The 24,220-nt window shown below is 55.1% G+C and overlaps 3 protein-coding genes across 6 annotated transcripts; 1 reads left to right on the top strand and 2 right to left on the bottom strand.

Moving 5' to 3' along the window:
* The first annotated feature begins 274 nt into the window (after positions 1-274).
* ENDOG (endonuclease G) lies at positions 275-2,626 on the top strand. Its single transcript, XM_062011356.1, has 3 exons — positions 275-778; positions 1,199-1,308; positions 1,945-2,626. The coding sequence occupies exons 1-3, from the start codon at positions 275-277 to the stop codon at positions 2,228-2,230; spliced, it is 900 nt and encodes a 299-aa protein (XP_061867340.1). The 3' UTR covers positions 2,231-2,626.
* Positions 2,627-2,972: 346 nt separating this feature from the next.
* SPOUT1 (SPOUT domain containing methyltransferase 1) lies at positions 2,973-8,708 on the bottom strand. 2 transcript variants are annotated; one of them, XM_062011314.1, is made up of 12 exons: positions 8,656-8,708; positions 8,519-8,561; positions 7,460-7,579; positions 6,969-7,128; positions 6,132-6,221; positions 5,755-5,804; positions 5,453-5,583; positions 4,957-5,029; positions 4,548-4,646; positions 4,085-4,187; positions 3,402-3,549; positions 2,973-3,289 (listed from the first exon to the last, which is right to left on the bottom strand). In XM_062011314.1, the coding sequence occupies exons 1-12, from the start codon at positions 8,689-8,691 to the stop codon at positions 3,215-3,217; spliced, it is 1,128 nt and encodes a 375-aa protein (XP_061867298.1). In that variant the 5' UTR covers positions 8,692-8,708; the 3' UTR covers positions 2,973-3,214. The 2 variants fall into 2 exon arrangements, with proteins under 2 accessions (XP_061867298.1, XP_061867296.1); XM_062011312.1 differs by having other exon boundaries at positions 5,453-5,804.
* A 1,272-nt stretch (positions 8,709-9,980) lies between these two features.
* Positions 9,981-24,193, bottom strand: KYAT1 (kynurenine aminotransferase 1). 3 transcript variants are annotated; one of them, XM_062011311.1, is made up of 14 exons: positions 24,156-24,193; positions 19,425-19,529; positions 16,640-16,698; positions 15,523-15,673; positions 15,062-15,211; positions 14,602-14,688; positions 14,358-14,486; positions 13,546-13,666; positions 12,867-12,943; positions 12,522-12,611; positions 11,955-12,141; positions 11,667-11,743; positions 11,289-11,375; positions 9,981-10,991 (listed from the first exon to the last, which is right to left on the bottom strand). In XM_062011311.1, the coding sequence occupies exons 2-14, from the start codon at positions 19,503-19,505 to the stop codon at positions 10,923-10,925; spliced, it is 1,365 nt and encodes a 454-aa protein (XP_061867295.1). In that variant the 5' UTR covers positions 19,506-19,529; positions 24,156-24,193; the 3' UTR covers positions 9,981-10,922. The 3 variants fall into 3 exon arrangements, with proteins under 3 accessions (XP_061867295.1, XP_010204868.1, XP_061867294.1); XM_010206566.2 differs by lacking the exon at positions 24,156-24,193 and adding an exon at positions 21,213-21,450 and having other exon boundaries at positions 19,425-19,543; XM_062011310.1 differs by lacking the exon at positions 24,156-24,193 and adding an exon at positions 21,213-21,450.
* Positions 24,194-24,220: the final 27 nt, after the last annotated feature.

The raw sequence follows: 24,220 nt of genomic DNA, 5'->3' as shown, positions 1-24,220 counted from the left end.
CGGCGGAGCGGTGCCTGGCCCCGGGGCGGAGGCGGCGCTGGGTCGTGCCCGGCTGCCCGGGGCCGTGTGCGGGTCGCGCCGTGCCGCTGCCGTGCCGCTGCCGTCCCGCTCCTCCCGGTGACCGCGCGTGTCGCCGCCGGCGGGTCCCACCCGCGCTGCGCTCCGCGGCGCCCCCTCGCGCTTAAAGCGGCGACGCTGCCGCGCACGGCCCGTTCCGCTGCCGAGCGCCGCGGCCCCTTTAAGCGGCGGCCGGCCGGGGCGCGCAGAGCCGGCCATGCTGCGGGGCCGCTGGGCGCTGCCCGGCGCGGCGCTGGCGCTGGGAGCGGGGCTGGGGGCGGCGCTGGGGCCCCGCCGCCGGGCTCGGGACGATGCGCCGCGGGGGCTGCTCGCCCGCCTGCCCGTGGTCCCCGCCGTGGCGGCCGCGGGGGCCGATCCGCCGGCGCTGCCGGGCTCGGGCCGCGCCGAGCTGACCAAGTACGGGCTGCCCGGGCTGGCGCAGCTGCGGAGCCGCGAGTCCTACGTGCTGTGCTACGACCCGCGGAGCCGCGGCGCGCTCTGGGTCATGGAGCGGCTGAACCGGGACACGCTGAGCGGCGCCTCGGACCGCGCCGCCTGCGACTTCCTGGAGGACGAGTCGGTGCATCGCTACCACCGCGCCACCAACGCCGACTACCGCGGCAGCGGCTTCGACCGCGGGCACCTGGCCGCCGCCGCCAACCATAAGTGGAGCCAGGAGGCCATGCGGGACACCTTCTACCTCAGCAACGTCGCCCCGCAGGTAGGAGCGGCCGCGGCCGGGGGGAAGGCGGAGCGACCCGAGCTCAAGGGCAGACGCTGGAGCGGCTCCGGCTCCGGCTCCTGCGGGGGTTCGTCGCTCGGGGGCGGTCCCGGCGCGGAGGGAACCCCGCGGGTGCTCGGGGCTGCGGCGTTTCTGGCCGTCAGCGCAGCTCGGTGCGGGAGCCGCGTTCAACGGGCGGGCGGAGACTTGCAGAAATCGTGCGCTGAGGCGAACGAGTCCCGTTCCTGGTGACCCAGGACAGTGTGTGGGGCAAAGAACACAGCAGAGATCTCTCTGCGAAGTGCCCAGGGCACTGTGAGACGTGTCACAGAGAGGAGGGTTGTGAATGACAAGGAAACTCGGTGAGGAAGTTCTGCAGTGACTGACTTTGCTGCCTTCGTCACCCTGGTTTGTTTCTAGAATCCTCATTTAAACCAGAACGCGTGGAACAACCTTGAGAAGTACAGCAGGAGCTTGGCAAGGAACAACAAGAACGTCTATGTGTGCACAGGACCCCTTTACCTGCCCAGGTAAACGCGAGGGCTGAGCTGGGAAGGGAGGGGAAAGCAGACTGGGAGGGTGCAGCCTCTCAGCTTGTCCCCACTGGAGGGATCTGGTAAAGCCCCACTCAGCAGGCAAGACCAGCAATGGGCAGGGCAGGGCTCCTGTGGAAAGGTGCTTTCTCAGGATTATTTTGTGTATTTCCCATTCAGTTGATTGGTTTGTGAATAAAGGTGGGTTTCTTTAGCTACAGTCCTTAACAGTGTAGTAGTAAATAACTAGATTATTAGATTAACAGATGATTCTGCAGCACCCTTTCCTGCAGAGTAAAGTTTCTAGCTTTTATTTAAAGGACTAGCTCTGCACTTTAGAGCATGACATTCCTTGCAAAGATCTTCATGTAGCACTGCAGCAGCTGCCTCCTGTTGAGAGCTCTTCAGCAGCAGCAAGTTGTTTGGAAAGGCTGTTAGCAGGGAAAGGATTTAGGGGGAGATCTAATACACAACGTGGCCTCACTGTATCACATAGCTGCCCTTTCAGCAAGGTTTTTACACCCCTGCCACAGGAGTGGGGCTGCTCTGTGCCACACTGGGGGTGGGAGCTCGCTTAGGGGGTGGATGTGGCACCAGACTGGGAGGTAACGTGGGCCATTGCTGTTGGTGCAGGATGGAGGCCGATGGGAAGATGTATGTCAAGTACCAGGTGATTGGGAAGAACAATGTGGCCGTCCCCACCCATTTCTTCAAGGTGCTCATCCTGGAAAAGGAGAGTGGGGAGATTGAGTTGCGCTCCTATGTGATGCCCAACAGCCCTGTGGATGAGAAAATCCCCCTGGAAAGGTTCCTGGTTCCCATTGAGAGCATTGAACGAGCCTCAGGGCTCCTCTTTGTTCCAAACATCTTGAAGAGAACAAGTAACTTGAAAGCCATCACAGCTGGAACCAAACATTGACCCCTGAGTGAAGAAATGCAGGTGGGAGGGACTCCCAGCAGTCAGCTGCTCCTTCCTGGTGTAATTTTAAACCTGAGAAAGAATCAAACCAATGCATCTTTTTACCCTTCCCCTCATGTCCTGTAACAGTGAAACACAGAAGGGCAGGTCCTGCAGAAGGCTCAACTTCAGCATTTGCCTCTGCAGGATGGAGCTTTCCCCTGCAGTTGCTCCCTGTGAGTTGTGTGTGGCTCAGCAAGACACAAAGGGAAGTTAATTTCTGCTCTTTAGCAAGGCTGGACAGGAGCAAGATGGATGCAGGGGGGAGGAGAGGTTCCTGCCTTTCTGTGGCCAAAGGAGTGTCTGATTGTGTTCTTTCAGAAGCTGGTTTTAGCAGTAAAGCTTTGAACACCCCCAGTATTGGTTGTTTCTTATCTGCTCCCACCAAAGCTCTGAGTATCTCAGCAGGATTGGGGAGGGCAGAGCCAGCTTTTCCAGCTGCTTTCCTGCTGGAGCTCACTGTAGGCAGAGCTTAAGGCATTATGGAGCCTTGGTGATGTGTTTTAGCACAGAGGTTCAGCTTCCCTTCCTGCTTTTGGGAAGGATGAAGCCTTGAAGGGGAGGAAGGGGGGTGGGGGAACTCAGGCTGAGACAGGAACTTTTGACTTCAGTGTGAAGGCCTCGTGGCTCCCACAGCACTCAGCCTGCAGGACCTCTGGAAACTGGATGCCAGTCCTTTACACCATGACACTCACAAGGCAGCTGATGTTCCAGACTGCTTTATTCTGAGCCCCAGTCTGCTGCCAGGCCAGTCCCCACTGCTGGGAGGCAGCAGCCAGCCCTTGGCAGGACCACACAGGCACGAGGGCGCAGAACTGCTGCTCCCAACAGCAACCGGCCCCTTGCTGGAGCAGCGCTGCTGCCAGCCTGAGGGACAGCCCACGGGCCCAGCCCCCTACGCTTGAACCACTCCCCTGAGGGGGAAGGTCAGGGCTTGTCCTTCCCTCAGCTGTCGCTGGGTGTCTTCACAGCCTCATCGATGAGGGGTCTCAGAGCAGAGAGAGAGATCAGCAACGCCTCCTGCAACAGAGTCAGGGCTCAGGAGCACCAGGCGCACAGCTGCTGTGAGCTGAGCATCACCCCGGGGAGCAGCAGAGCCAGCCCTGCCCCTGCACACAGGCACCTGCCCTACCTCTGTGCGGATGGTTCTGCTGCCCTGCCTGGGACAAGTGTTCAGGTACAAGTCAAATAAGACACTCGGGTCGGTGACCTCCAGGTTTGGGTCCACGTCAAGCCCAGCTTCCAAGCCCTCCAGGCCTCCAAACACGACAAGGGCATGCCTGGGGGAGAGCAGAGGGACAGGGTGAGAGGGGAGGCTGCCTCTTACCCCCCCATCAAGGTGGATGCTATGAGCTGTCCATGAGGGAGCTGCTCCTGTGCCATGAACCATCAGTGGATTAAGATTTGCATCCATGCAAACAATTCTCTTCACTTCATCTGCAAAATGCAGACTCCTTTCTTTTGTTCAGGTACATGGGGGATGTTCCAGCCCGTGTGCTGCTGAAGCAGGGAGCTGTGCCCCTTGCTGTGCTGCCCAATGCAGCTGCTTCTTTAACAAAGCCCCACAGCACTTGGCCAGCACAACAGTTCCTGCCCCCTGCTCCAGAGAAACAGGGAAGGAATCGGCCTTGTCCGGAGGTACTTCCCCCAGCTCCTGCAGAGGAATGTGTGTTGCTGTCAAAGAAGCAGCAGAGCCCAGAGGCAGCCTGCAGGTGAGTTTCACACTTGTATCTGAGAGGATTCTTGTCTAGGGAAATGCCCAGGCCACAGTGCATCTCTTCTGCTTGCACCAGGCCTCCCAGGTGGGACACAAACCTGAAGGAGGGGAGAGTTGCCTGGTCCACGGAGCTGCCCCGCTCCGAGGTGCCAATGGAGAGATCGTAGCCGTCCTTGAACGGGCACTCGGAAAAGACAGCACCTGGGAAACAGACACGTGGGGTTACTGCTGGGCTTGTGATCTGGTGCCCTGCCCCTGCTGTGTGCCTTCTGCACAGGCTGACACACCCTCCACACTGAGTGGTAGCAGCAGAAGGAATTGCTTGTCAGTGCTAGCAGTGCATCAGGAGAGAGATGAGCGATTCCTCTGCCCTACACAATTCTCTTGCAGGACAGAATTTAGCCCTGGCTTTAGCCCTCACGTGGCTGCTGGATGCATGTTGAGACAGAAGAGGTTTCTAAGAACAAGATGTCAATGTGTGTTGCAGGTGTGCAGCCAGCAGGCCTGACACTGGTGTGGAAGAGACAGGGCAGAGAGCAGAGAGCCCCTGCAGACACTTACTGAGGCAGGAGGCGAGGCGGACGCTGTAACCCCAGTAGAGCCCCGCGGCTGTGCGAGGGTGCTGTGAGGACACCACGGTGCCTTTCCTCACTTTAGCTTCTGGAAAGGAAGCAAGAGATTAACAAGCCCTGTGAGCTCCCAGCAGGAGCTGGATTTGAGCAGCTGTATACAGCATCTTCCTCAGGGCAGGGCACTGACTCGGTGTACAACCAGGAGCTGCCCTTTGGAGCACGGCCTGGAGAGCCCGTGGGGACGTTTGGTTGGTGGTCAAAGAGCTGATGGTTCTCTCCAGTTTACAAGGGAGGCATGGTGAGGGTGATACTGAACTAGTGCAGGGAGGGGATGTTCAGTGCTTAATGTGAAGGCTGTGAGGTGGAAGGAGCAGCTTTCAGAGTTCACAGGGCATTACCTGGATTCTGGGGCTCCTGCAGGCGCACGGTGACTCGCAGACCAGGCTGCAGCTGTCTGTCAATCTGCACCTCCTGCAGTGACACTCACCATCAGTGCCACGTGTTCTGGAGGCACTGGGGAAGGTGGGGAAGGGAGGGAACCCTCTGGGGAAGTGGGGGTCTGTTCCAGCCTGGAGCTGGAAGGGGGAGCTCTGTGCTCAGGGCCTGTGTGGTGCATGCAGTGCAGGGCAGGCTCAGGGTGGTTTGAGTGGGCAGCCTGAGACTTATTTTGCTGCTGAGATGGTCAAGTCCAGCAGTGAAGCAGCAACACACGTTGGAAAGGGCCAGGACTGGGGAAGCCACAACCATGAATGAGTCAAAAGGGACAGAACACCACAAAACCCTGTGTCAGCCTGCTGCAGCCTTCAGAAACCCAGCAGTACCCACTCTGCCTGTTTCAAAGCTGCCAGAGACAAGGGAAAGGGTTTTGGATCTGTGGGTAACACACACACACACCTTCTTCATGCCACAGTTCACAAAGGAGCCTTTGCCTGGCTTCATGGGCCGGTCCAACACGACACCCTCCCGGTACTCTGAGTCCTCATCCACCCGCATGTGGTGGGGGGTGTCCAGGGGGTTGAGGAGCCCTACAACAGCACAGAGGGCAGCAACTGTGGCAACAGAGGTGTGGGTACAAGTGTGCTGCTGCCCCTCCCTCCCTGGTCCAGCACAGCACCTCAGCCACAGTTGTGTGCATCCCAGGCAGAGCTCAGCAGCGGGGAGCCAACAGCTTGGGACAGGGACAGGTGAGTCATTACCTGCAAACTGCAGATCCTCATGCTTTGGGAAAAAGGATTTCCTCAAGTACCTGTTATCAGAGAAGGTTCAAGTGTGAAAACAGATGTCTCCAAGGAATCCAAACCTCAACTCTGGCCCTGCTCTGACTCAAAGGAGCTGAGTACAGACAGAAGCATGCTCAGCTCCCTCAGGTCCCTCACCTACCTCTAGGCATGCAGGCTGTACCCTGCATTCACTGCTCTTCTTTTAGTTAAACTTTGGACTCAGATATGTGAAACAACTAGATTCTGTGTTCCTGCATAATGATGCAAACTAGAGTTTGGCTCCAGCCCCCAGAGCCCCAATGCAGCCAGTTCTGATGCAGGTGTGATGCTCAGTGTGACAGAGACCGACTTACTGAGGGCACTCCAGATACTGCAGGATCCGAGCCAGCTGCACACAGGCCTTGCCCTTCCTCCCAATTCCTTCAAAGTCCCCTTCCACACTCCTGAAAGAGCAAGAGAGCAGCCTGAGCTCAGCAGGAGACTGGTCAAGTCTCCAGAAGACCAAGCCTTGTTCCTTCATCTGACAAGGGCAACACACTTCCCTCCATCCCCAAGAAATAAACAGGACAAGGATTAAGAGCCTTAGTAAATCTTATTTGGAACTCCCTGTAGATTAAATTCCTCCTTCAGTTTTGGTTCTTAAATCTGAGTGTAGTTCTGTATTGACACAGCCTGGCAGCTGGATGCTACTGAGCTCCAGGACTACACAGCTTGGACAGTTAATTCAGATGCAGGTCCACATGAAAAGCTGAAGGAACAGGAATTCATCTGCTGTAAGGATATTGGCACACCCTGTCCCTGCACAGCAAGACTTAAAGGGTACAGGAGGACTTGATCTGCCACTGCTTTCTCATCCCCAGTGAAGTCACAGTCTCTGCCTAGGGGCATGGAGGTCCCTGTACTCCCAGCATTTGAGAGGCTCAAGCATCTGCTTGAGAACACACAGTTCTTTCCTGGCTTCAGCTTAAGAAATGACTGAAGCACCAGAAAGCAAAGAGGAAAGGGGGCAGCAGAAGAGGAAAGGGGGCGGCAGAAGAGGAAAGGGGGCGGCAGAAGAGGAAAGGGGGCGGCAGAAGAGGAAAGGGGGCAGCAGAAGAGGAAAGGGGGCGGCAGAAGAGGAAAGGGGGTGGCAGAAGAGGAAAGGGGGCGGCAGAAGAGGAAAGGGGGCAGCAGAAGAGACTCCTCCTTACTTTACATCCTCTCCGTGCTCATCAAACACCACGATCTCATCCACACTGAAGATGGCACAGGCCCGGGCAATCTGTCCAGCCAGGTATGTCCTGAGCTCCAGGGACTGGGCATTGTTCAGGATGGAGCCCGGCAGAGCCACGCTCAGCGTGTAGGGCCGCCCTGGGGACAGAGTGGCACCAGGAGACACACTGCAGCAGCTCATGTCTCAGCCTGCTCTTCTCCAGCCTAAACACCCCCATTCCCTCAGCGCCTCCCCAGCTCCACTGCCCGGCTCTGGGGCCCCAGCCCCTCAAGCTCTATCCCGTAGTGAGGAGTCGAGGTGTGAATTAGATTTCAATCACAGGGTTTCTCCTCAGAAAGGCTTCTCGGGCAGCACTCGCTGCCCCGCGTCCTGCCTGTGTGCTGTAAGGGATCCACGGAGCTGAGCCTGCCCTTTCCTCCCAGCGCATGAGCCCGCCGTGTGCTGCCGCCTGAGCCCCGCCCGCCTCACCTTTCTCTTCCTTCTGCTCCTCTCGCTTCTCGGCTTCCTTCTCCGCCAGCTCCCGCAGCCGCTGCTTCTCCAGCTTCTTCAGCAGCTTCACCTCTCTCCATTTCTTCTTCTCCGCTTTCCCTGCAACGGAAGCGCGGCCCCGCCTCAGCGCCCGGCCCCGCCTCAGCGCCCGGCCCCGCCTCCTCAGCGCCCGGCCCCGCCTCCTCAGCGCCCGGCCCCGCCTCCTCAGCGCCCGGCCCCGCCTCAGCGCCCGGCCCCGCCTCAGCGCCCGGCCCCGCCTCCTCAGCGCCCCGCCCCGCCTCCTCAGCGCCCCGCCCCGCCTGAGAGCCCGGCCCCGCCTCCTCAGCGCCCGGCCCCGCCTCCTCAGCGCCCGGCCCCGCCTCCTCAGCGCCCCGCCCCGCCTCCTCAGCGCCCGGCCCCGCCTCAGCGCCCGGCCCCGCCTCAGAGCTCGGCCCCGCCTCCTCAGCGCCCGGCCCCGCCTCAGCGCCCCGCCCCGCCTCCTCAGCGCCCGGCCCCGCCTCCTCAGCGCCCGGCCCCGCCTCAGCGCCCGGCCCCGCCTCAGCGCCCGGCCCCGCCTCCTCAGCGCCCGGCCCCGCCTCCTCAGCACCCGGCCCCGCCTCCTCAGCGCCCGGCCCCGCCTCCTCAGCACCCGGCCCCGCCTCCTCAGCGCCCGGCCCCGCCTCCTCAGCGCCCGGCCCCGCCTCCTCAGCGCCCGGCCCCGCCTCCTCAGCGCCCGGCCCCGCCTCAGCGCCCGGCCCCGCCTCAGCGCCCGGCCCCGCCTCCTCAGCGCCCGGCCCCGCCTCCTCAGCACCCGGCCCCGCCTCCTCAGCGCCCGGCCCCGCCTCCTCAGCACCCGGCCCCGCCTCCTCAGCGCCCGGCCCCGCCTCCTCAGCGCCCGGCCCCGCCTCAGCGCCCGGCCCCGCCTCCTCAGCGCCCGGCCCCGCCTCCTCAGCGCCCCGCCCCGCCCCGCCTCAGCGCCCCGCCCCGCCTCAGCGCCCGGCCCCGCCTCAGCGCCCGGCCCCGCCTCAGCGCCCGGCCCCGCCGCGGCGCTGCCCTTACTCTCCTGCTTCCAGCGCCGCCAGTCCACCTTCCTGTCTTCAACCTGCGGGGAACAGGGGCCCGTCAGCGCGGGGCCGCCCTCAGGGGCCGCTCCCGGGGCCGCCCCCGCGCCCGCAGCCGCCCCGCGCCCCCCGCACCCCCTTGAGCCGCTTGGCCGCGCTGCTCTCCGCCATCTTGTCCGCACGCGTCTCCCTCGCGGTGCTGATTGGTCGGGAGGGCGCGGGTCCCCGCCCACGGCGTTGCGTGAGCCAATGGGCGGGCAGGGGGCGGGGCGGCGCCTGGCCTTAAGGCGCGGGCGCGGAGCTAAGCAGGAGCTGCTCCGGTTTGCGCGTGGATGGGTGACTCTGGGCAGGGCGCCTCCTATCGTTCCAGCAGGGACGCGGTTACAACCCGCCCGCCGTATGTGAGTGACTCTGCGCAAGCACCGTGTGTGTGTCAGCGGGTGAGGAGATGTCCTCCAGGGGCTGTGGCGTGGCCTAGAGCAGGAGCTCACGTGTGGGGGATGTTGCAATTAACATTGGTGTTAATGATCTCATCTTACAGGTGTTTATCTGCTTCAGTGATTGCAGCTTGCTCAGTGCTTGGCGAGTGTGTGGGTGCAAAAGGACCTTCAGGCAGGTGAAACCAGGTGCATCTCCCATGGGTGGAGGGAGGAGGTGGGTGTTTGCCTCTCTCCCTCTGCTTGAACAAAAGCTGGGAGATGGGATAAATCTGCCAAGTCCCTCGAGGTGGTTTTGCTGTGCTTGCTTGAACAGTTTCCAGGCTTTTTGTATGCACAGGTGGATAAGAAACAAGCCACGTGGATTGACTCACAACTGTCACAAGGAGTCTCAGATAAGATTGTAACTGTCTGAGGTGTCTTGAGGGGAGGCAAATAAACCAGCAAGACCAAGATAAGAAACTTGAGAACTCTACAAACAGAGTGAGATAAAGACCATGTTTGGAAGAAGGAACTGAGAGTTCAGGAACAAACCACTGAGGACCACCAAAAGGCCACCAAAAGCCCCATGGAGGACCTCAGAGATGCAGACTGCATGTGTAATGTATATGCAAATATGATAATTAGTTCCTGGAAAAAGAATGATTTGGTATAATTACTGCAGGAAACAGAATGCCTCTGTGTGTAACAGGGCAATGCAAGCTGTGACTGATGCACCAAAGGGCATGTCTGCTAGGATGAACCATCCCCCATGCTACCAGCCATGCAGTAAGGAATGCCTGCCTTCTGAAATTAGTGTTAGAGGGGTCTTTAAATGACTTGTATGGTAACAGCTCCCTCCTGCAGCTCTGGCTCCATGGGGAGCAACTCCACATCTGCAGCCTGACACACCTGCACAGCTGGAGCTCACTGGCTTGGGTGGAAGGAGCAGCCACCACCATGGGACACAATGCAGACACAGGTGCTGGCAGCTCCCCAGCGGAGCTGCATCAGCCTTACAATCACTACAGAGACACTCTTCAATAATTGCAGTAATTAATCTTTAATAATTTAACCACCCCACCCCTTCTGGCACAGGCTGTTGCTCACAGTTCCTGCAGGGTGCCTGGTCCTGCCTTACGTTCTTAATCCAGGACGAAATCATGAATTACCTTTGAAAATGCTGTTTGTGTTCCCTCACCAGCCCCAGTGGGTAGAAGACTGTGGGGCCACCAGCAGCAGGAGCAGTCCCAGGCCGTTGTGCCAGTCATTCCCAGATGCTGCATCTGCTTGTCAAAGGCCTGAAGGTCTTGCTTTGCAGCCTAGGCAATGCTGTCAGGCCCTGACCAGGTGCCAGGGCTGGTTTAGGGGCTGTGCACAGGGAAGGTTTGGCAATAACTGGGTTATTTAAGAAAGCCCATTTCCTTGGGGGAGCCAGGTATTGATTCTGTGGCCCCCTTCCCCAGGGATGCACAGAAAGAAGAACAGGAACATTGTTAATGATGGGAAACAGCATTTCACTGTGTTGATCGTTTTCAGGGTCGTAGGAATCAACCTACAGATGGATGGTGGTGGAAATACTGTCCTGTACCCTGGGGTACATGGAGCAAGACAAGCCAGCAAGAGAGACCCCTCCACAGCATGGCCTTGAAGGTACAGCCTGAAACACCTTTTCAGGATTTGGCAGTGATAAAGACTCCAGGAGCCAACCTGACCTCATGTCTTGCTGAGTGCATCACAGAACTAATTAGCTAAGTCTTTAATAAGAAGAAACATCAAATCCTGGCAGTGGGTGTGAAGACTCCCTTTTTGCAAGGAAGAAGGTGATAATTTCACAGTGACAAGAGTGGCCCCTGGGCCTGGCAAACCTCTTCTTGACCATTTGTCTGACAGAAAACGCAGTTGGAAGCTCAAAAAGAAGGATGTGACAAAGTCTGTAGCCAAACAAAAGAAAAGGACCAAGGAGACGTTTTCTCTCCAGTGAGCTCAGGGACTAGTTTTCTCCTGTTTCCATTTTTGCAGTATGTCATTTGCTGCCTTCAGCGTGGCCTCCTCCTAAACAAACACCACAGGCTTGGTCAGGACCTTCCAGCCAAATCCCCTTTCCCCTCATTGTAGTCACCAACCTCATAAAAACCCCCATTCTCACTGCAGAATGTGGCCCATGTTCAGGATGCCACAGACATCAGGTACCTCCTGCCTCCAGCTCATCCCACATGCCTGCAGGAGTGTCTGGACCAGCTGTGATGCTCTGCTCAGGCTCTCTGCATTTCTTCTTGTCATTCATCTCATGCACCCAGCCCTGATGGTCACTCCCAAACTCACCCGCCCTCATGCTGCCAGCCAGCTCACCTTGGCGAAGCAGAAGCGGATGAAGTGGTTGTACTTGTTCTTGTGGGCCTCACAGTAGAAAGTGGAGAGTGGGATGGCTGCAAGTCCCTGGGAAGGGGAAACACGTGGAGCTGAGGTTACTCTTCTGGGATGGTGTGAGCTATCCACTTACTGCTTGCAAATCTCATGGATAGGCTTGTAGATGCCTTTGGTGCCCTGTCTGCTGACTCTGCTTGAGCTCAGACTGCCAGGGGTGAGGCCAGCTGCTGACAGACACCCCCCCCCACCCCCCCCAGGACTCACAGTGGGGGAATGCTGCTGGCTCCTGTCAGCACAGACAGCAGGGAGAGCACAAACCCACCTGGGGCAAATATGGTGGAAAGGGCCAGATGAGTTTACCTTGTTCTTGACCATCCACTTTGCAAATCTGGAGTCGTAGGGCTCATGGGAGTCAGGGACATCAGGGACGTCAGATTCTGCAGGAGAAGCACAGCAGTGTGGAGGTTGTGGTTACTGCCAGGTGCCTCAGCTAAGCCCCAAACCCATGGCCTCTGGGAGCTTGGCTGAGGAACGTTGTATTGTCCATCCCTGCTTGGGTGTTGGTTTATGCAGGTTCCTGTCCCTGCTGCTGGTCCCACTCCGAGCTGGCAGCCCCATACTCAGCCCTGCCAGAGCCACACAACTCACTGAACTTGGAGATGTCTGCCACCAAGAAGTAGGTGCCCTCAGGGACGATAGGTTTCATCCCCACAGCATCCAGGCTCTGGACCAGCCAGTCCCTCTTCTGCTGCATCTCCTTGGGCAGTTGGACAAAGTAGCTGTCTGGTTTCCCATGGAGCTCAAACTCCCTCTGGAATCCCTGAGCCACGGCGTCCTGTGAGCAGAGAGGTACCCGGGGGGAAGGAGGTGGTCAAGGTTTGCTTCAGAACCAGAATCTGCTCCAATGCAATTCACAGGTGACTAGGGAGCAGGGGGTGACTTCTCACTGCATCAAGGTGAGCTCTCTGCCTCCAGCCCCTCAACATGGCCTCTTAAATTTGTCAGTGTAAAATAAGAAATATACCCCAGGCAGGCTGGGCTTTCCCCTTCCTCTTGGGCATGGGGCAACTGCTGGGAGAGGGGAAGAAGCCTCTTCAGGGCATCATGCATCACCCTATCTGTGCCTTTTAGGTCAGCTGTGGGCAGAAGGACCTTTTCTCACCCCTGCTTCAAGGCTTTTGGAATTGCAGGGCCAGTTGCAAGGAGCCACCTTACCTGGGCAGCTGTGGCACAGTGGTACACCGAGTTCTGGTGCACGGTCCGGACGTGCTGCATCAGGTGGTTGGGTCCCACAGTCCAGCCCACCTGCAACCAGCAGAGGAGGAAGGTGGTGAGTCTCTTGGTACCTACTTGTGTTCCCCTTCACGTGCCTGCTCTGGTTTCATTGCATTTTCCAGACAGGGCTATCACAAAGCAGCTCTGGTGCTTTCAGAACACAGGGCTCAAAGCTGAGTGTTCAGCAGCAGTGTCTGCAGTGCCGAGCTGTGGCAGCCAGACCCACAGCGTGGAGCAAAGGGATGGGGATGGGAACACAAGGAGGGGCTGCATGGGGAAATTCACCTTCCATCCAGTGGCACTGAAGGTCTTCCCAGCGCTCCCAATGGTCACTGTGCGGTCCCACATCCCTCTCAAGCTGGCTGGCAAGGACACAAGAGAGAAACACAAATGGCAGAGCTCAGCACCAGTTGGAGCAATTTGCCCACAGTACCCTGTGGTGGCTTCTTGTGTTCACAGCACATCTTTGCCCTGGATGAGCCTCAAAGCAGATCCCCAGCAGGCACCCAGGTTTCTCAAGAGCATCTCTTTGCAATTAAGTGTTATCATGCACATATACCCAGCCCCAGGGGTTCCCAGAGACGCCAGGCACCATCATCCTGCAGCAAGGTGATTGCATGTAATGGCAACAGGAAGAACAGGCCTCTGAAATCATGTTGAAATGGATGTCCCGAAACTAGAGACAGTGAGAAAACTCTAGTTTTACTAAGTATGGGAACAAACCCCACAGTTTCACTGGATCCAAAAGGTCCTTTGCTATGGATCTCAGGCTAAGCCAGCTCTCTGTTTCCTTTGGCTGAGACTGAAGTGCAGTGAAGTACCTCTAATGGGGATGCACACCCAGTAAAGCCATGCATGTAAGCAGCCCATGTAATTCCCACGGGACCCCAGATAAATCCCCAGCTCCTTCCCTGGTGATGCTGTACCCAGAGCAGCTGCCCAGGCCCCGGGGGCCGCTGCGTACCGATGCGGACGTGCTCCTTCCCGTCGTACACCAGCCACTCGTACACCTCATCGCTGATGCACAGGACGTCGTGTTTCACACACAGGCCTGCAATGAACTCCAGCTCCCCTTGGCTGAACACCTGCAGCAGGGAGGGAGGGGAGCAGAGATGCAGCAGGGGCATTTCTGAGTCTTAGGAAGAAAGGCTGTGGGACCTGGGGCTGTTGAGCCTGGAGAAGACTGGAGAGACCTCAGCAACACTTAAAACTACCTAAAGGGTGGGTGTCAGAAGGATGGGGGGGACACTTTTTTCTGTAGGGTCTCATGACAGGACAAGGGGTAATGGACAAAAGCTGGAACACAAACAGTTCCACTGGAACACAAGGAGAAACTCTTTTGGTGCTGAGGTGAGGGAGCCCTGGCCCAGGCTGCCCAGGGAGGGTGTGGAGGCTCCTTCTTGGGAGGTTTCCAAACCCATCTGGACACGTTCCTGTGCCCCCTGAGCCAGGGGAACCTGCTTTAGCAGGGGCTGGGCTGGAGCAGCTCTGGAGGTCTTTTCCAGCTCCTACCATTCTATGACTCTGTGAAAGCTGTGCAGCAAGCCAGGGTGAGCAGGAGCTGGCTGTGATGGTCAAACAGGGTAAAACCACAGCTGGCACAAAAGACCAGGCTTAAAAACGCCAGAGCATTGTGCACAGTGTGTGGTGCTGCCACGGCACCCGTTTCCCTTGGGTGCAAGGAGGCTGAGTCACTGCTGCACTGCCAATGTGGCTGGGTGAGCTGTCACACCCCAGCTGCTTTCAGGGTCAGCCACAGCAGGTCAGAGATTTTACCTTGCCCAGAGGGTTGTTGGGGGAATTCAGGACGATGACTTTTGTCTTTTTGCTGAATTTAGAAGCCAGTTCAGCTGGGTCCAGCTGCCAGTCTGCACTAGACATCATTTTTCCACCTTCTGGAGCTTTCTAGAAATAACAGAGGGGAGTGTCACTTTGCTTTTCTACATTTGCAGTTTGGTTACCATTCAGCACTTTGCTAGAACTCTTCCCTCTCTCCCAAGCTTTGCTCTGAGCCACTCACCGGTCTCAGCGGGACGTACACGGGTTTCCCACCAGACATTTTCACCATTGCCTCATAGCAGTCAAAGAAGGGCTCAATGATTATCACCTGGAAGAGAGAGACATCCCATCACCCTCCTGGTGCTGGTCCTGGTCAGACATTCCCTGATGACTGCAGAGAGCAATGGAAGGGACAGTAAATTTTAATCCCTCAATTACTTTAACAGAGAACCTGTGTTGCCAGTGGGCAGTGACAGGGAGGAGCAGCAGCACTCTGAGCACTCATTTTGCCTTATGTGGAATTAAGACAGCACCCTGCAGCAGAGAATTCTTTTTCCCTTGGAAGCTCATATACTGCAGAATGAGGATAAAGCCTTTTCTGCTTTGCAAAAGGAATGAAAACCTGCCCCTGGGCAGCCCCAGAGCCAAAAGGAGCTCTGCCAGAGGACAGCTGCCTGTGCAACAAGCTCAGATCTCGTTACCTCGTCGCCTTCGTCAACAAAAGCCTGGAAGCAGCAGAAGAGAGCCTGGTATGCCCCCACAGTCACCATCACGTTGGTCAGAGGATCCATGTCCCGTCCAAGCAGCTTCCCAAAAAACTGGGCGAGGATCTTCACCAGAGGTGGGTGGCCCTGTGGGGTGAGAGGAGGGGTGGCAATTGGGTTGCAGAAACCTCAAACATGGATGAGCCCTTGGAAGGGGCCTGGGCAGCCAAGAACCCTGCAGCTGAGCATATGGGGTATCTGCCAGCTCAGCTGCTCCAAACACCCTGGTAAAGCAGAGGGCTAAAGCTCCGGGCATGGCAGGGAGCAGGCTGAGGCTGGATGCATGTGTTGCCTCATGTTTTGTCCTATTTATCGCTGCCTGCTGAGCCCTGAAGTGGCCAAGGCTCTGAGGAGTGAGGGGGGTATTGTTGAGGAGTGAGGGGGGTCTGTCCACGCACAAAGGCCCGGGTGTACTGGTGCACCATGTGGTTCTCTCCACTCAGGGCTCTCACAAACGCCTCCTTCAGGAAGTCCGGCGGGGGGAAGTCAGGGAAGCCCTGGCCCAGGTTCACTGTGGAGTAGGTAGCAGCCAGTTTTACAAACTCCACCCTGGAGAGAAGAAAGGAAGAGAAAGACAGGCATGACTGTATGACTCATTTACAGAGGGTCTGGGCACCACACTGGCACTACCTCTGCTTGCCAATATCCCTTTGGAAGTGAGGGAAGTTGGTGTCCTTCCTGCAGAACTACCCTGATGCTCACAGGTGGACAGGACCAAGCACAGGTCATTTCAAACCTGTTTTAATTAGGCCAAGGTTGAGGCACCATTGCACAGGGAGGTGGTTTTAATTTGTTGTCAAAGGAAAGTGCCATTGTGCTGTCTAGGTGTGTGGTCACAGCTGAAGCCACACGCTGCTGCTGATCAGACCAGGCTGAGCAGGAGAGCCCTTGAGGTGTTCAAGCTCATTTCTGTTCTGCAAAATTTAGCAACTAAGGCACCATGAAAGCCTCTGCAGAGGGAAAGGCAGGCTTAACTCAGCACTTGACTCAAAGAAGAACCAGCTCATTGGCAGCTCATAGCTTGAAACAAGGCACAGCAGGACTCTGGGAAAAGCTCATTTAAATCTCTTCAAGTATGCAGATTCCCCACTGCCTGTGCCTTGCAGCCTGGGAACAGCATTGGCAGCATCCCTTCAGCTGCATCACTGCTTGCAGTGCCCCAGGTTGGGCTTGAAGCAGGTGCCAGGCTGCAGCCAGTGTGCTGCCATGACCTGGTGTGGATCTGGGTGCTGCTGGGACCGTGGGGGAACACGGGGCAGATGGAGCACACTGCACTACAAGTTGCTCCCACGTGCAGGGTGGTGCAGGGCACCCAGTACCTCATGGAGTGTGAGCAGCAGGTACAGAGCTGCGCCAGGGTAAAGTCTCCCTGGACAAACCTGCCCTGATGTGCTCCCTAAACAAATGCAAATAGCTGAGAGAGACCATGCTGCCCTGTGCCCACAGTCTGTCTGGTGTTGGGCTGCCTAAAACCACATCTACCACCAGGATAAACCAGATATTGTCTTAACTCACCAGATATTCTGATCTATTCCCTCCAGCCTCCGAGCTTGCACTGGCCTCGACATTTTTGCCTGCAAAGAGAGACAGAAAGTGAGTTTGAAGCTTTTCCTAAGGGCAGTGTGGCCACATGTGACGAGGACGTGGCCTCTCCAGGTATGTTTTCCCAATAGAAGGTGTGCCTTTTGGTATTGCTTCATGAGTTGCTGCTGGCTGACCTTAGAGCAATAATGCTGATGCAGTGGCTTCTGAAAGAGGTTTCACATACTTTTGATGAAAGACCAAACAGACAAGAGCTGGCAGAGGAGGATGTTTCATTTACAAGTTGCAACAAGAATTGAGAGCACAGATAAACAAAAGCACATGTAGACACTCACTGGGGAGCTGACAAGGTCTTAAACCTCATTTTCAGTTGTATCACAGGGTCAAATGAGCTCAGCCAAACTGTAACAGCCAGACCAATGATCCCAGACCTCAGGTGTTTGCTGTCCATGACCTCTGTTGTCCTCCATCAGAAGGATCTCTTTGTCCTCTACAGGCCACAAAATATCCCCTTTCTCTAGCAGAACAAACTGTTTTATTCCTCACTGCTCTATGGAGTAGCTGAATTAGTTACCCCTTTGTCCTACTGAAGCCTTTGGTGAAGGGGGTTGCTCTTGATCCTAAATAATATGCTCATTTTTTGCGCCTAAAATTCATGGCAAAGCTGGGTACTGGCAAGAGGGGAGCACAGCACACAGGTCAGGCTGGTGTGTGGACACACCAAGGAACCATTCACCTGGCTGGTATCTGATCTGCACATGCATTGTGGCTTGGGGGGGCAGGAAGGACAGTAGGAAATATTGAGAGCAAAATCCTCCTTCCAGTCAGAGATAAGCACAGAGGGAGAAAGTCAGATGGGGAATTTATCAGAAGAGTGATGAAAAGCAGCAGAGGGACTGGAAAACAGAGCCAAAGGATGATCAATGCACCAAGAAAAGCCAGAGGAGAGGAGGTGAGGGCGTTGAGGGAGGCATGTCTGAAGCACTGAGCCAAGAAAATCATCCCCACCACATCAGGTAAAATACATTTGAAGAGGGATGAGGAGGATGTGTAGGAGCAGCTGAGGTCTGAGATGTATAGGTGAGATGTCAGAGGACAAGGTCTGTTCTCTTCTGTGCCAGGATGGTGGGGGGATACCAGGTCAGCCACCCCTCCCCAGGCTCAGCTGCAGCAGTAATTCCCCACTTACCTGCTCACCTCTGCTGTTCCTGGAGGGCTGCACCAGCATCTGAATAATGCCCTGACAGTATTTTGTCTTGAGAGCTTCAGCCTTTTACAGAGCTTCAGCCTTCACCATGAATCTTTGCAAATACCTTGCTGAGGAGCCCTGTGTTTCAGAGGGCAGTGGGTGGACTCTGTGCTCCTCTGTGGTGCCGGGCAGGTGGCCAAGGGCGAGCAGAAGTCGCTCCCTCCCTGGGTCTAGGGAAGCCCCACTCCTCTTCCCTAGCCCCCCTCCTCTTCCCTAGCCCCCCTTCCTTGCTCTCTCTGCACAAGCTCATGGATATTAAGGTCAGCAAGATCTGGTGCCTGAGCTGATTTTGATGTAAGTAGAGGGATTCAAGGCTTGGGAAGGAAAAGATAGCTGGAGGTAAAAGATTAACAGCTCCAGCACTGTTGTCTTGTGGGGCAGCTGCTGGCCACAGTTCACAGACTTTAACAGCACTGGTGAGTGTGGTGGGATCAGTGGGAGGAAGCTTAAAAACTCCCTGTCTGTTCCAGCCCTTTCAGGAAGGGAAACAACAAATACTGTCTTCTTTTGATGTCCCACACCAACCCCAGCCTGCATGATGCTGCCATGGCCACTGCCCATCAGGCAGGAGAGCAACATGGGCTTAAGGCCACATGGCTCCCAAAACTATTTCAGCCTGTTCTGTTCCACAAACTGAATGATGTGTTTCTCCAGTTCCAATTTGCCTGGCAGTGAGACAGAATGTTTGAGTGGCAATGCAGAAGACTTTGCAGCCACAACTTTCCATCACTGATTCTCTGCCACGTGTGAGTTCATAGAATCCCAGAATGCTGGGGATGGAAGGGCCCTGCAGAGCTGCTCCAGCCCAACCCCTGCTCAAGCAGGTTCCCCTCGCTCAGGGGGCACAGGAACGTGTCCAGGTGGGTTTGGAAACCTCCTGAGAAGGAGCCTCCACACCCTCCCTGGGCAGCCTGGGCCAGGGCTCCCTCCCCTCAGCACCAAAGGAGTTTCTCCTTGTGTTCCAGTGGAACTGTTTGTGTTGCAGCTTGTGCCCTTGTCCTGTCCCTGGGCACTACAGAAAAAAAATGTCCCCCCATCCTCCTGACACCCACCCTTTAGGTACTTCAGGTACTGATAAGTGTTGATGAGGTTCCCTCCTCAGCCTTCTCCAGGCTGAACAGCCCCAGATCCCACAGCCTTTCCTCAATAAGAAAGATGTTCCAGTCCCTCCCATCATCTCCCCTGAACATCTTTTCCTTGCTCTGCATGTTTGTATCTGTAAGAGCAATACTGATAGTTTCCAAGTACTTTGCAACCCAAGAGACTTTAGTAGAAGACACTGTCAGACAAGGCAACAGCAGACACAATGAGATTCCTTCTGTATAAAGAATATTCTCTTGCTTATGTGATGTTCACTTTAAACAGGCTACTTGGAAATAAGTGGGTCCAGAGATTGCACCAGTGTGATTACTCCCAAGGCCAGCTCCTGGGCAGTGAGCTCCCCTGGGCTGCAGCCTGAGCCAGGGTCCAGGCTGCTGGCCAGGAACAGTCACGTTGTGCATTCAATACCTTGCTGGAGTATGAGCTGTATCCAACGCTGCTCTTCCTTTCCAGCAAGTGACGCAGAGACAGTCTCACTCTCCTGAGCATTCCACAGCTCCTGCTGTCTCCCTCCTAAGGGCACAGACCTGCGTTGGTCCCAGACACAAAGCAGAGGGGTGAATCACTCCATGGCTGCAAGGGTAAAGCAAATGCTCCCTGTACATGGGAATGACACAGGTCCAGCCCCAAAGTTCAGGTTACTCTGCTACAGAAAGCAAAAGGTGGAATGAGCTGCTTTGTGTGTTGTTGCTGCAATGTCAAACAGCTCTGGGACTGTACTTTGTGCCCGTGACACACATAAAGTCAGGATCACAAGGGCAACCACAGCTTCTGCCTCCTCTCTCCCCAATTACAAGCTCCTCTCAGGGCATTCTTTGGAACTTCAGTATTCAACATGAGCTTCCCATCTAGTTTCTTTTATCCCAGTTGCCTTTTGCCTCTGCCCTTCCTGCCCTGCAGCACCCTCACCTTCCTCACTGATGGGGCTGTGCCTGTGTAGGGCTGCTTGGCTACCCTGACTCTTGGTGTTGAGAAGTGAAACAAGGGCCCTTAGGGATGCATGCTGGGCAAATCTACTCCACACAAACCCATTTCTTCCTATTCCTTCATGTTCTTAAGGCTGCAAAATAAAAAATCAAAGCAAGAGTGCTGCTGTCTTTGAGACCCTCTGGCCTCTCAGCTGCTGTTCGATCACAAGCCTTATTCTCATTAACAAGACATCAGCTGCCATCTCCAAAGCTATTTTGGTGTTTACCTTTCCTCCAGGGCCCCGAACAAATTAATTTCTGTGCCTGATGCAGCCTGTTCCTTCATCTCAGCCCCCCTCAACTATTTTACAGCATTGCTTAAACTTGTGGTATTTAAGTCAGTTAATGTTTTGTTAGGTACTTGAGACAGAAGTGGTCAGTCTGGAGCACACATGCACCTGGATTTTGCCCAGCCATGGATTCATTTACCCAGCTGCCAAAAAAATAAGTTCAAGCGGGTCTGAAGCTGGCCAGCCCTCAGGTAAGTTGTCAGCACTGCCATGTACACTTTCCATCCTTACATGCAGGATCTGAGTCTCCACTGACTGCACTTTCTGTTGTTTCTAACAGAAGTGCAAAGTGGCTGTCCCCTGAGACCAGTGGGGTTTCACAGCTCTTTGCCCAGATGGGAAGAAACAACACAATTTATGGGGAAAAAACAACAGAAGAAAAGGGAGGGCACAACATAATGTTGCTCAGGGCTGTGAAATATTCCCTTTGCCCCTGTGTGTGGGACAGCTGGATGTGCACTGAGGTGTGGGAGGGAACACTGCTTTGGGATGCAAAGCAAATGAGTACCGGAATGAAGGGACTAACCCTGCTGGTGACAAAATGCAAGTGTGGCAGTGAAAAGGAAACTCCAGAGCTGGTGTAAGAGTTGTACACAAGGCACCTTTCACCTTGGCTCAGGATGGGGCATGGGAAGGATACGAGAGGTGATGGCTGAAAGGTCATAGCGAGGAACGGCCACTCCCCGCCTCCTTCCCTCCAGCCCCTGGGCAGCGGCTGTCTCCCAGTGCTCCTCAAGCTGGTGCTGGCCAGCCTGGCCTTTCATGGGTGCACCCTAAAGGCTTTGGAGGACAAGAGTCCCCCCGAAACCATCACAGAGTGGGGCGCGACGCCACAGCGGGAGCAGAGGCGAGGGCGGCAGGCAGCGAGCACACACACAGCAGCCAGGCACAAGGCAGCTCCGGGAAGGGACACTGAGGGGTGGGGAAAACCGACTTACATCAAGCTGGGCCCCGCTGCTTTACGCCGTGACACTCTGCCGCGGCCGCCCAGGCTGCCTTGGCACACATGCTGGCCTCGGCCCCTCTCCCAGCCGCTTCAGCCGCAGCCGCCACTTCCTGGGAGGAGTCGCGGAGGCTGCGGGAAGGCAGGAGCCGAGCTACAACAGCCTCGTGGGCAGAGTCGTACCGGGCAACGGGAGGGCTGCGGTCCCTAGAGCACTGGGCTTAAGGAGGAAAGGGATTTGGGAGCTTCCTCACCGAGGCTTAGAGCCAGAGCTGCCGGATTTTGGCTGCCCGGGAAAATACCTCAGGATGTTGTTCAGATGGAGGCTCACGGTGATATAGTTACAGCAGGATGGGGTTTGTGGCACGGCTGTCATTGCTTTGGCACAGCAGTGGCAGGGGATTCCCCTTGGAGTGGAGCCTTCAGCCATTTAAAAAAAGGATAGAAAGTCAGTCAGACTCTCTCAAAATTGTCACCCTGCAGGGTTAATGCTGTTAGAGAATGGATCACAGCTGCAGAAGGTGAAGGCATCAGCGTTAGGTTCATCAGGGGACAATGATACGAACTAAAGCAGGATCCTGCAGTACTATCACACCCCTGGGCTGTGGGTGAGCAGAGAGACAGACAGACAGCAGCCTCAGAGAGGGATTTCAGTGCATGGGTGCAGGAGCTGAACTCTCCAACAGTCATTTGAAAAGTGAAGATTGCTGCAGTGAGCTTGAGAGAGCGAGTTGTCCTTTCTTGGCTTCCCTCTTCCCTTTGTGACAAGTTTACATGCCCTGGTGAATCCGGTCCTGTAGGTCTCCTGAGTGAGTAATTGCTGTCTCCCTTTCACAGCAGGAAAAAGTGAGCCACAGGGAAAGGAAGTGGCTGACGTCAGCTGTGCCAAAGGTTCAGAATCCTAACCTGAAGTCCTGCCACTGAACTCACGGCATCCCTGCTGTGACTAAGCAGGAAGGAATCTCTGTGCAGGCAGATGCAAATGCTTTGTTTTCTAAACTTCTGGTTAACTCAAACCCTGAAACAAACAGATGGAAAGAAAACTTGTGTTTGTGTCTCTAAGAACTTAAAGGCACTTCCTGAGCTATTTTATTCTCTCCCTCCTGCTGCCCTAGCTATTCTTTCTTTGCCCCCTCCTCTGCCAGCCTTGCACCTTCCCTGGTTGTTGGCTGCCCATGAGCCAAGCTCATTTGACTTGCTAAATTAGCAAAAAGCAGGCCTGGCAGAAAGGTGGGCAGTTTTCTGTAAGACCTGTGATTGAAACTGGCTCAGGGCCAGGTTAGTGTGAGTGCTAAAGGCACTGCAAGGAAATAGTCATCTGGGTAGGTACCATGGGGAGAAAAATGAATGGAAATGAGCACGAGCCCTCACCTTATTTGGCAGGACTTGGCCTTTATAGTGATTCAACGTTAACATGTAACTTCACCTTAATGTCCTCTTGAAATTGATGGAAAATATGCATGTGGCCAGTGAGGAAAAAGACACATCTGACCTTGGAGTTTGTACTGTAAAACCAAAGGAAAATTAGGACCTTCACTTCAGATCATTTTAACCTAACAAGTAGATATAAACCATTCTTATTTATTAGTATTATTTGCTTTAAATCTTGCTACTGGACTGGGCTGGTGAGTGTCTACAACATTGTTCCCTGGCAGGTGGGATAAAGCTCCTCTGGTACAGCTCTTGTGCCTATGGCTACAGGAGGATACTGAGACCTATAATGTTCCTAGAAAGCCACAGATATGCTTATTTTACTAACAGTGATCACTGGTGTGTAGAAGTTAAAATTGTCTCCACTTAACCACTCAGAAGTGCCTCTGATACACTAATGAAATTATAATGAATGCCTTCAAACTGGCCTTTATGAATGTTTTAAGAAATTCTGCTGCCTAGTGTCCTCCAATGAGTCAGTCAAATGGAAATAACCATTAGTGAATCAGCCTGCTTTTTTTTCAGGTACCACAAAATTACTGTTGGATAAATCCTTTTAACACACCAGCGTTACTATTCCTGCTGTGAGGAAACACACACTGTATTTTTCGGTGCCTTTAGTTTGGTGAGCTGTTGTTAGAGAAACTGAATGAGGTTTTCAAAATATCCCACTTTAGAAATGTCATATAGGTTGGTTCTTAAGGAAAAAAGTGGTAAAAGCTGTAATTCTCATGGATTTCATTGTCTGTTTTTAAAAAACTTAATGTTGACACTAGTTGTATCCATTACTTTTTATTTGAGACATTCAGCGAGATGATCACCAGACCTTCTCTGCTGATCTGGACCATGTTCCTGGTCCCTAAACACAGATGATACCTGCAGCCTCTGGTATTGCTCAGTGATTTGAAGGATAGGAACAAGGCATGCACCTGTTTTTTGATGGCATGACTGTGTGAGAGGATATTAAGCCTGGGCTATGTACCATTGCTCCTCCTGCTCAGGGTACAGCCACAGTGAGGCAGATGAAGCTGATTTTAACCATTTAGGAGCTAAGGAAAATGTTTAGTGTCACCCAAGAGGAAGCAGGGCCCTGGTGAGTGGAGACACAGCCTCTTTTTTGTCTGTGAGCCTGGATGTGACGCCAGGTGAGCTCCTCTGGGGATTCACATGGCTCTGAACCACGCTGAAGGGCTGAGATTGAAACAGTGTGATGTCAGGGTATGGCAGCTGTAATTTTTTTACCCTTCAGCAGTGACACCAGCCTGAATCAGGCTGAGGCAGTCCTTTACAGGCCTGGCTTTCCTCCCTTCTTCTGAGGGAGAGAAGCTGCCATTCCTTAGTGCCATGGGCTGTGGGGACACATAGCTGTATGTGGCATTGAATCAAAGGCAGTCATGACAGAGGGTTTAATCGCGACTGGGTCATAAACCTTAATAAAGACACCAAGGATTCCATCCTGGACTCCTAAGTCACAAAGAAGGCACGGAGCTCTCCACCTTCCCCTTACCTTGGCGGGTGTTTGAGGCTGAACTTGAGGCGGCTCCTTTAAGGTTCCCACCATTTTGCGCGGTG

The sequence above is a fragment of the Colius striatus genome, chromosome 19 (genome assembly GCF_028858725.1).
Source record: "Colius striatus isolate bColStr4 chromosome 19, bColStr4.1.hap1, whole genome shotgun sequence".
Lineage (NCBI taxonomy): Eukaryota > Metazoa > Chordata > Aves > Coliiformes > Coliidae > Colius > Colius striatus.
The sequence above is the reverse complement of the archived record's forward strand: the minus strand, read 5'-3'. Positions and strand labels throughout refer to the sequence as shown.

Excerpts from the sequence above, each read along its gene's own strand:
- ENDOG (XM_062011356.1), top strand. The coding sequence starts at position 275 with ATGCTGCGGGGCCGCTGGGCGCTGCCCGGCGCGGCGCTGGCGCTGGGA. Across the intron at positions 779-1,198 it reads TCAGCAACGTCGCCCCGCAG|AATCCTCATTTAAACCAGAA; the intron begins GTAGGAGCGGCC and ends GTTTGTTTCTAG. Across the intron at positions 1,309-1,944 it reads GGACCCCTTTACCTGCCCAG|GATGGAGGCCGATGGGAAGA; the intron begins GTAAACGCGAGG and ends CTGTTGGTGCAG.
- SPOUT1 (XM_062011312.1), bottom strand. The coding sequence starts at position 8,691 with ATGGCGGAGAGCAGCGCGGCCAAGCGGCTCAAGGGG. Across the intron at positions 8,562-8,655 it reads CGGCCAAGCGGCTCAAGGGG|GTTGAAGACAGGAAGGTGGA; the intron begins GTGCGGGGGGCG and ends TGTTCCCCGCAG. Across the intron at positions 5,805-6,131 it reads CAGTATCTGGAGTGCCCTCA|GTACTTGAGGAAATCCTTTT; the intron begins GTAAGTCGGTCT and ends CTCTGATAACAG.
- KYAT1 (XM_062011311.1), bottom strand. The coding sequence starts at position 19,505 with ATGCTCAGGAGAGTGAGACTGTCTCTGCGTCACTTGCTGGAAAGGAAG. Across the intron at positions 14,487-14,601 it reads TGTACGTCCCGCTGAGACCG|AAAGCTCCAGAAGGTGGAAA; the intron begins GTGAGTGGCTCA and ends TGTTATTTCTAG. Across the intron at positions 12,142-12,521 it reads ACTGTGCCACAGCTGCCCAG|GACGCCGTGGCTCAGGGATT; the intron begins GTAAGGTGGCTC and ends CTCTGCTCACAG.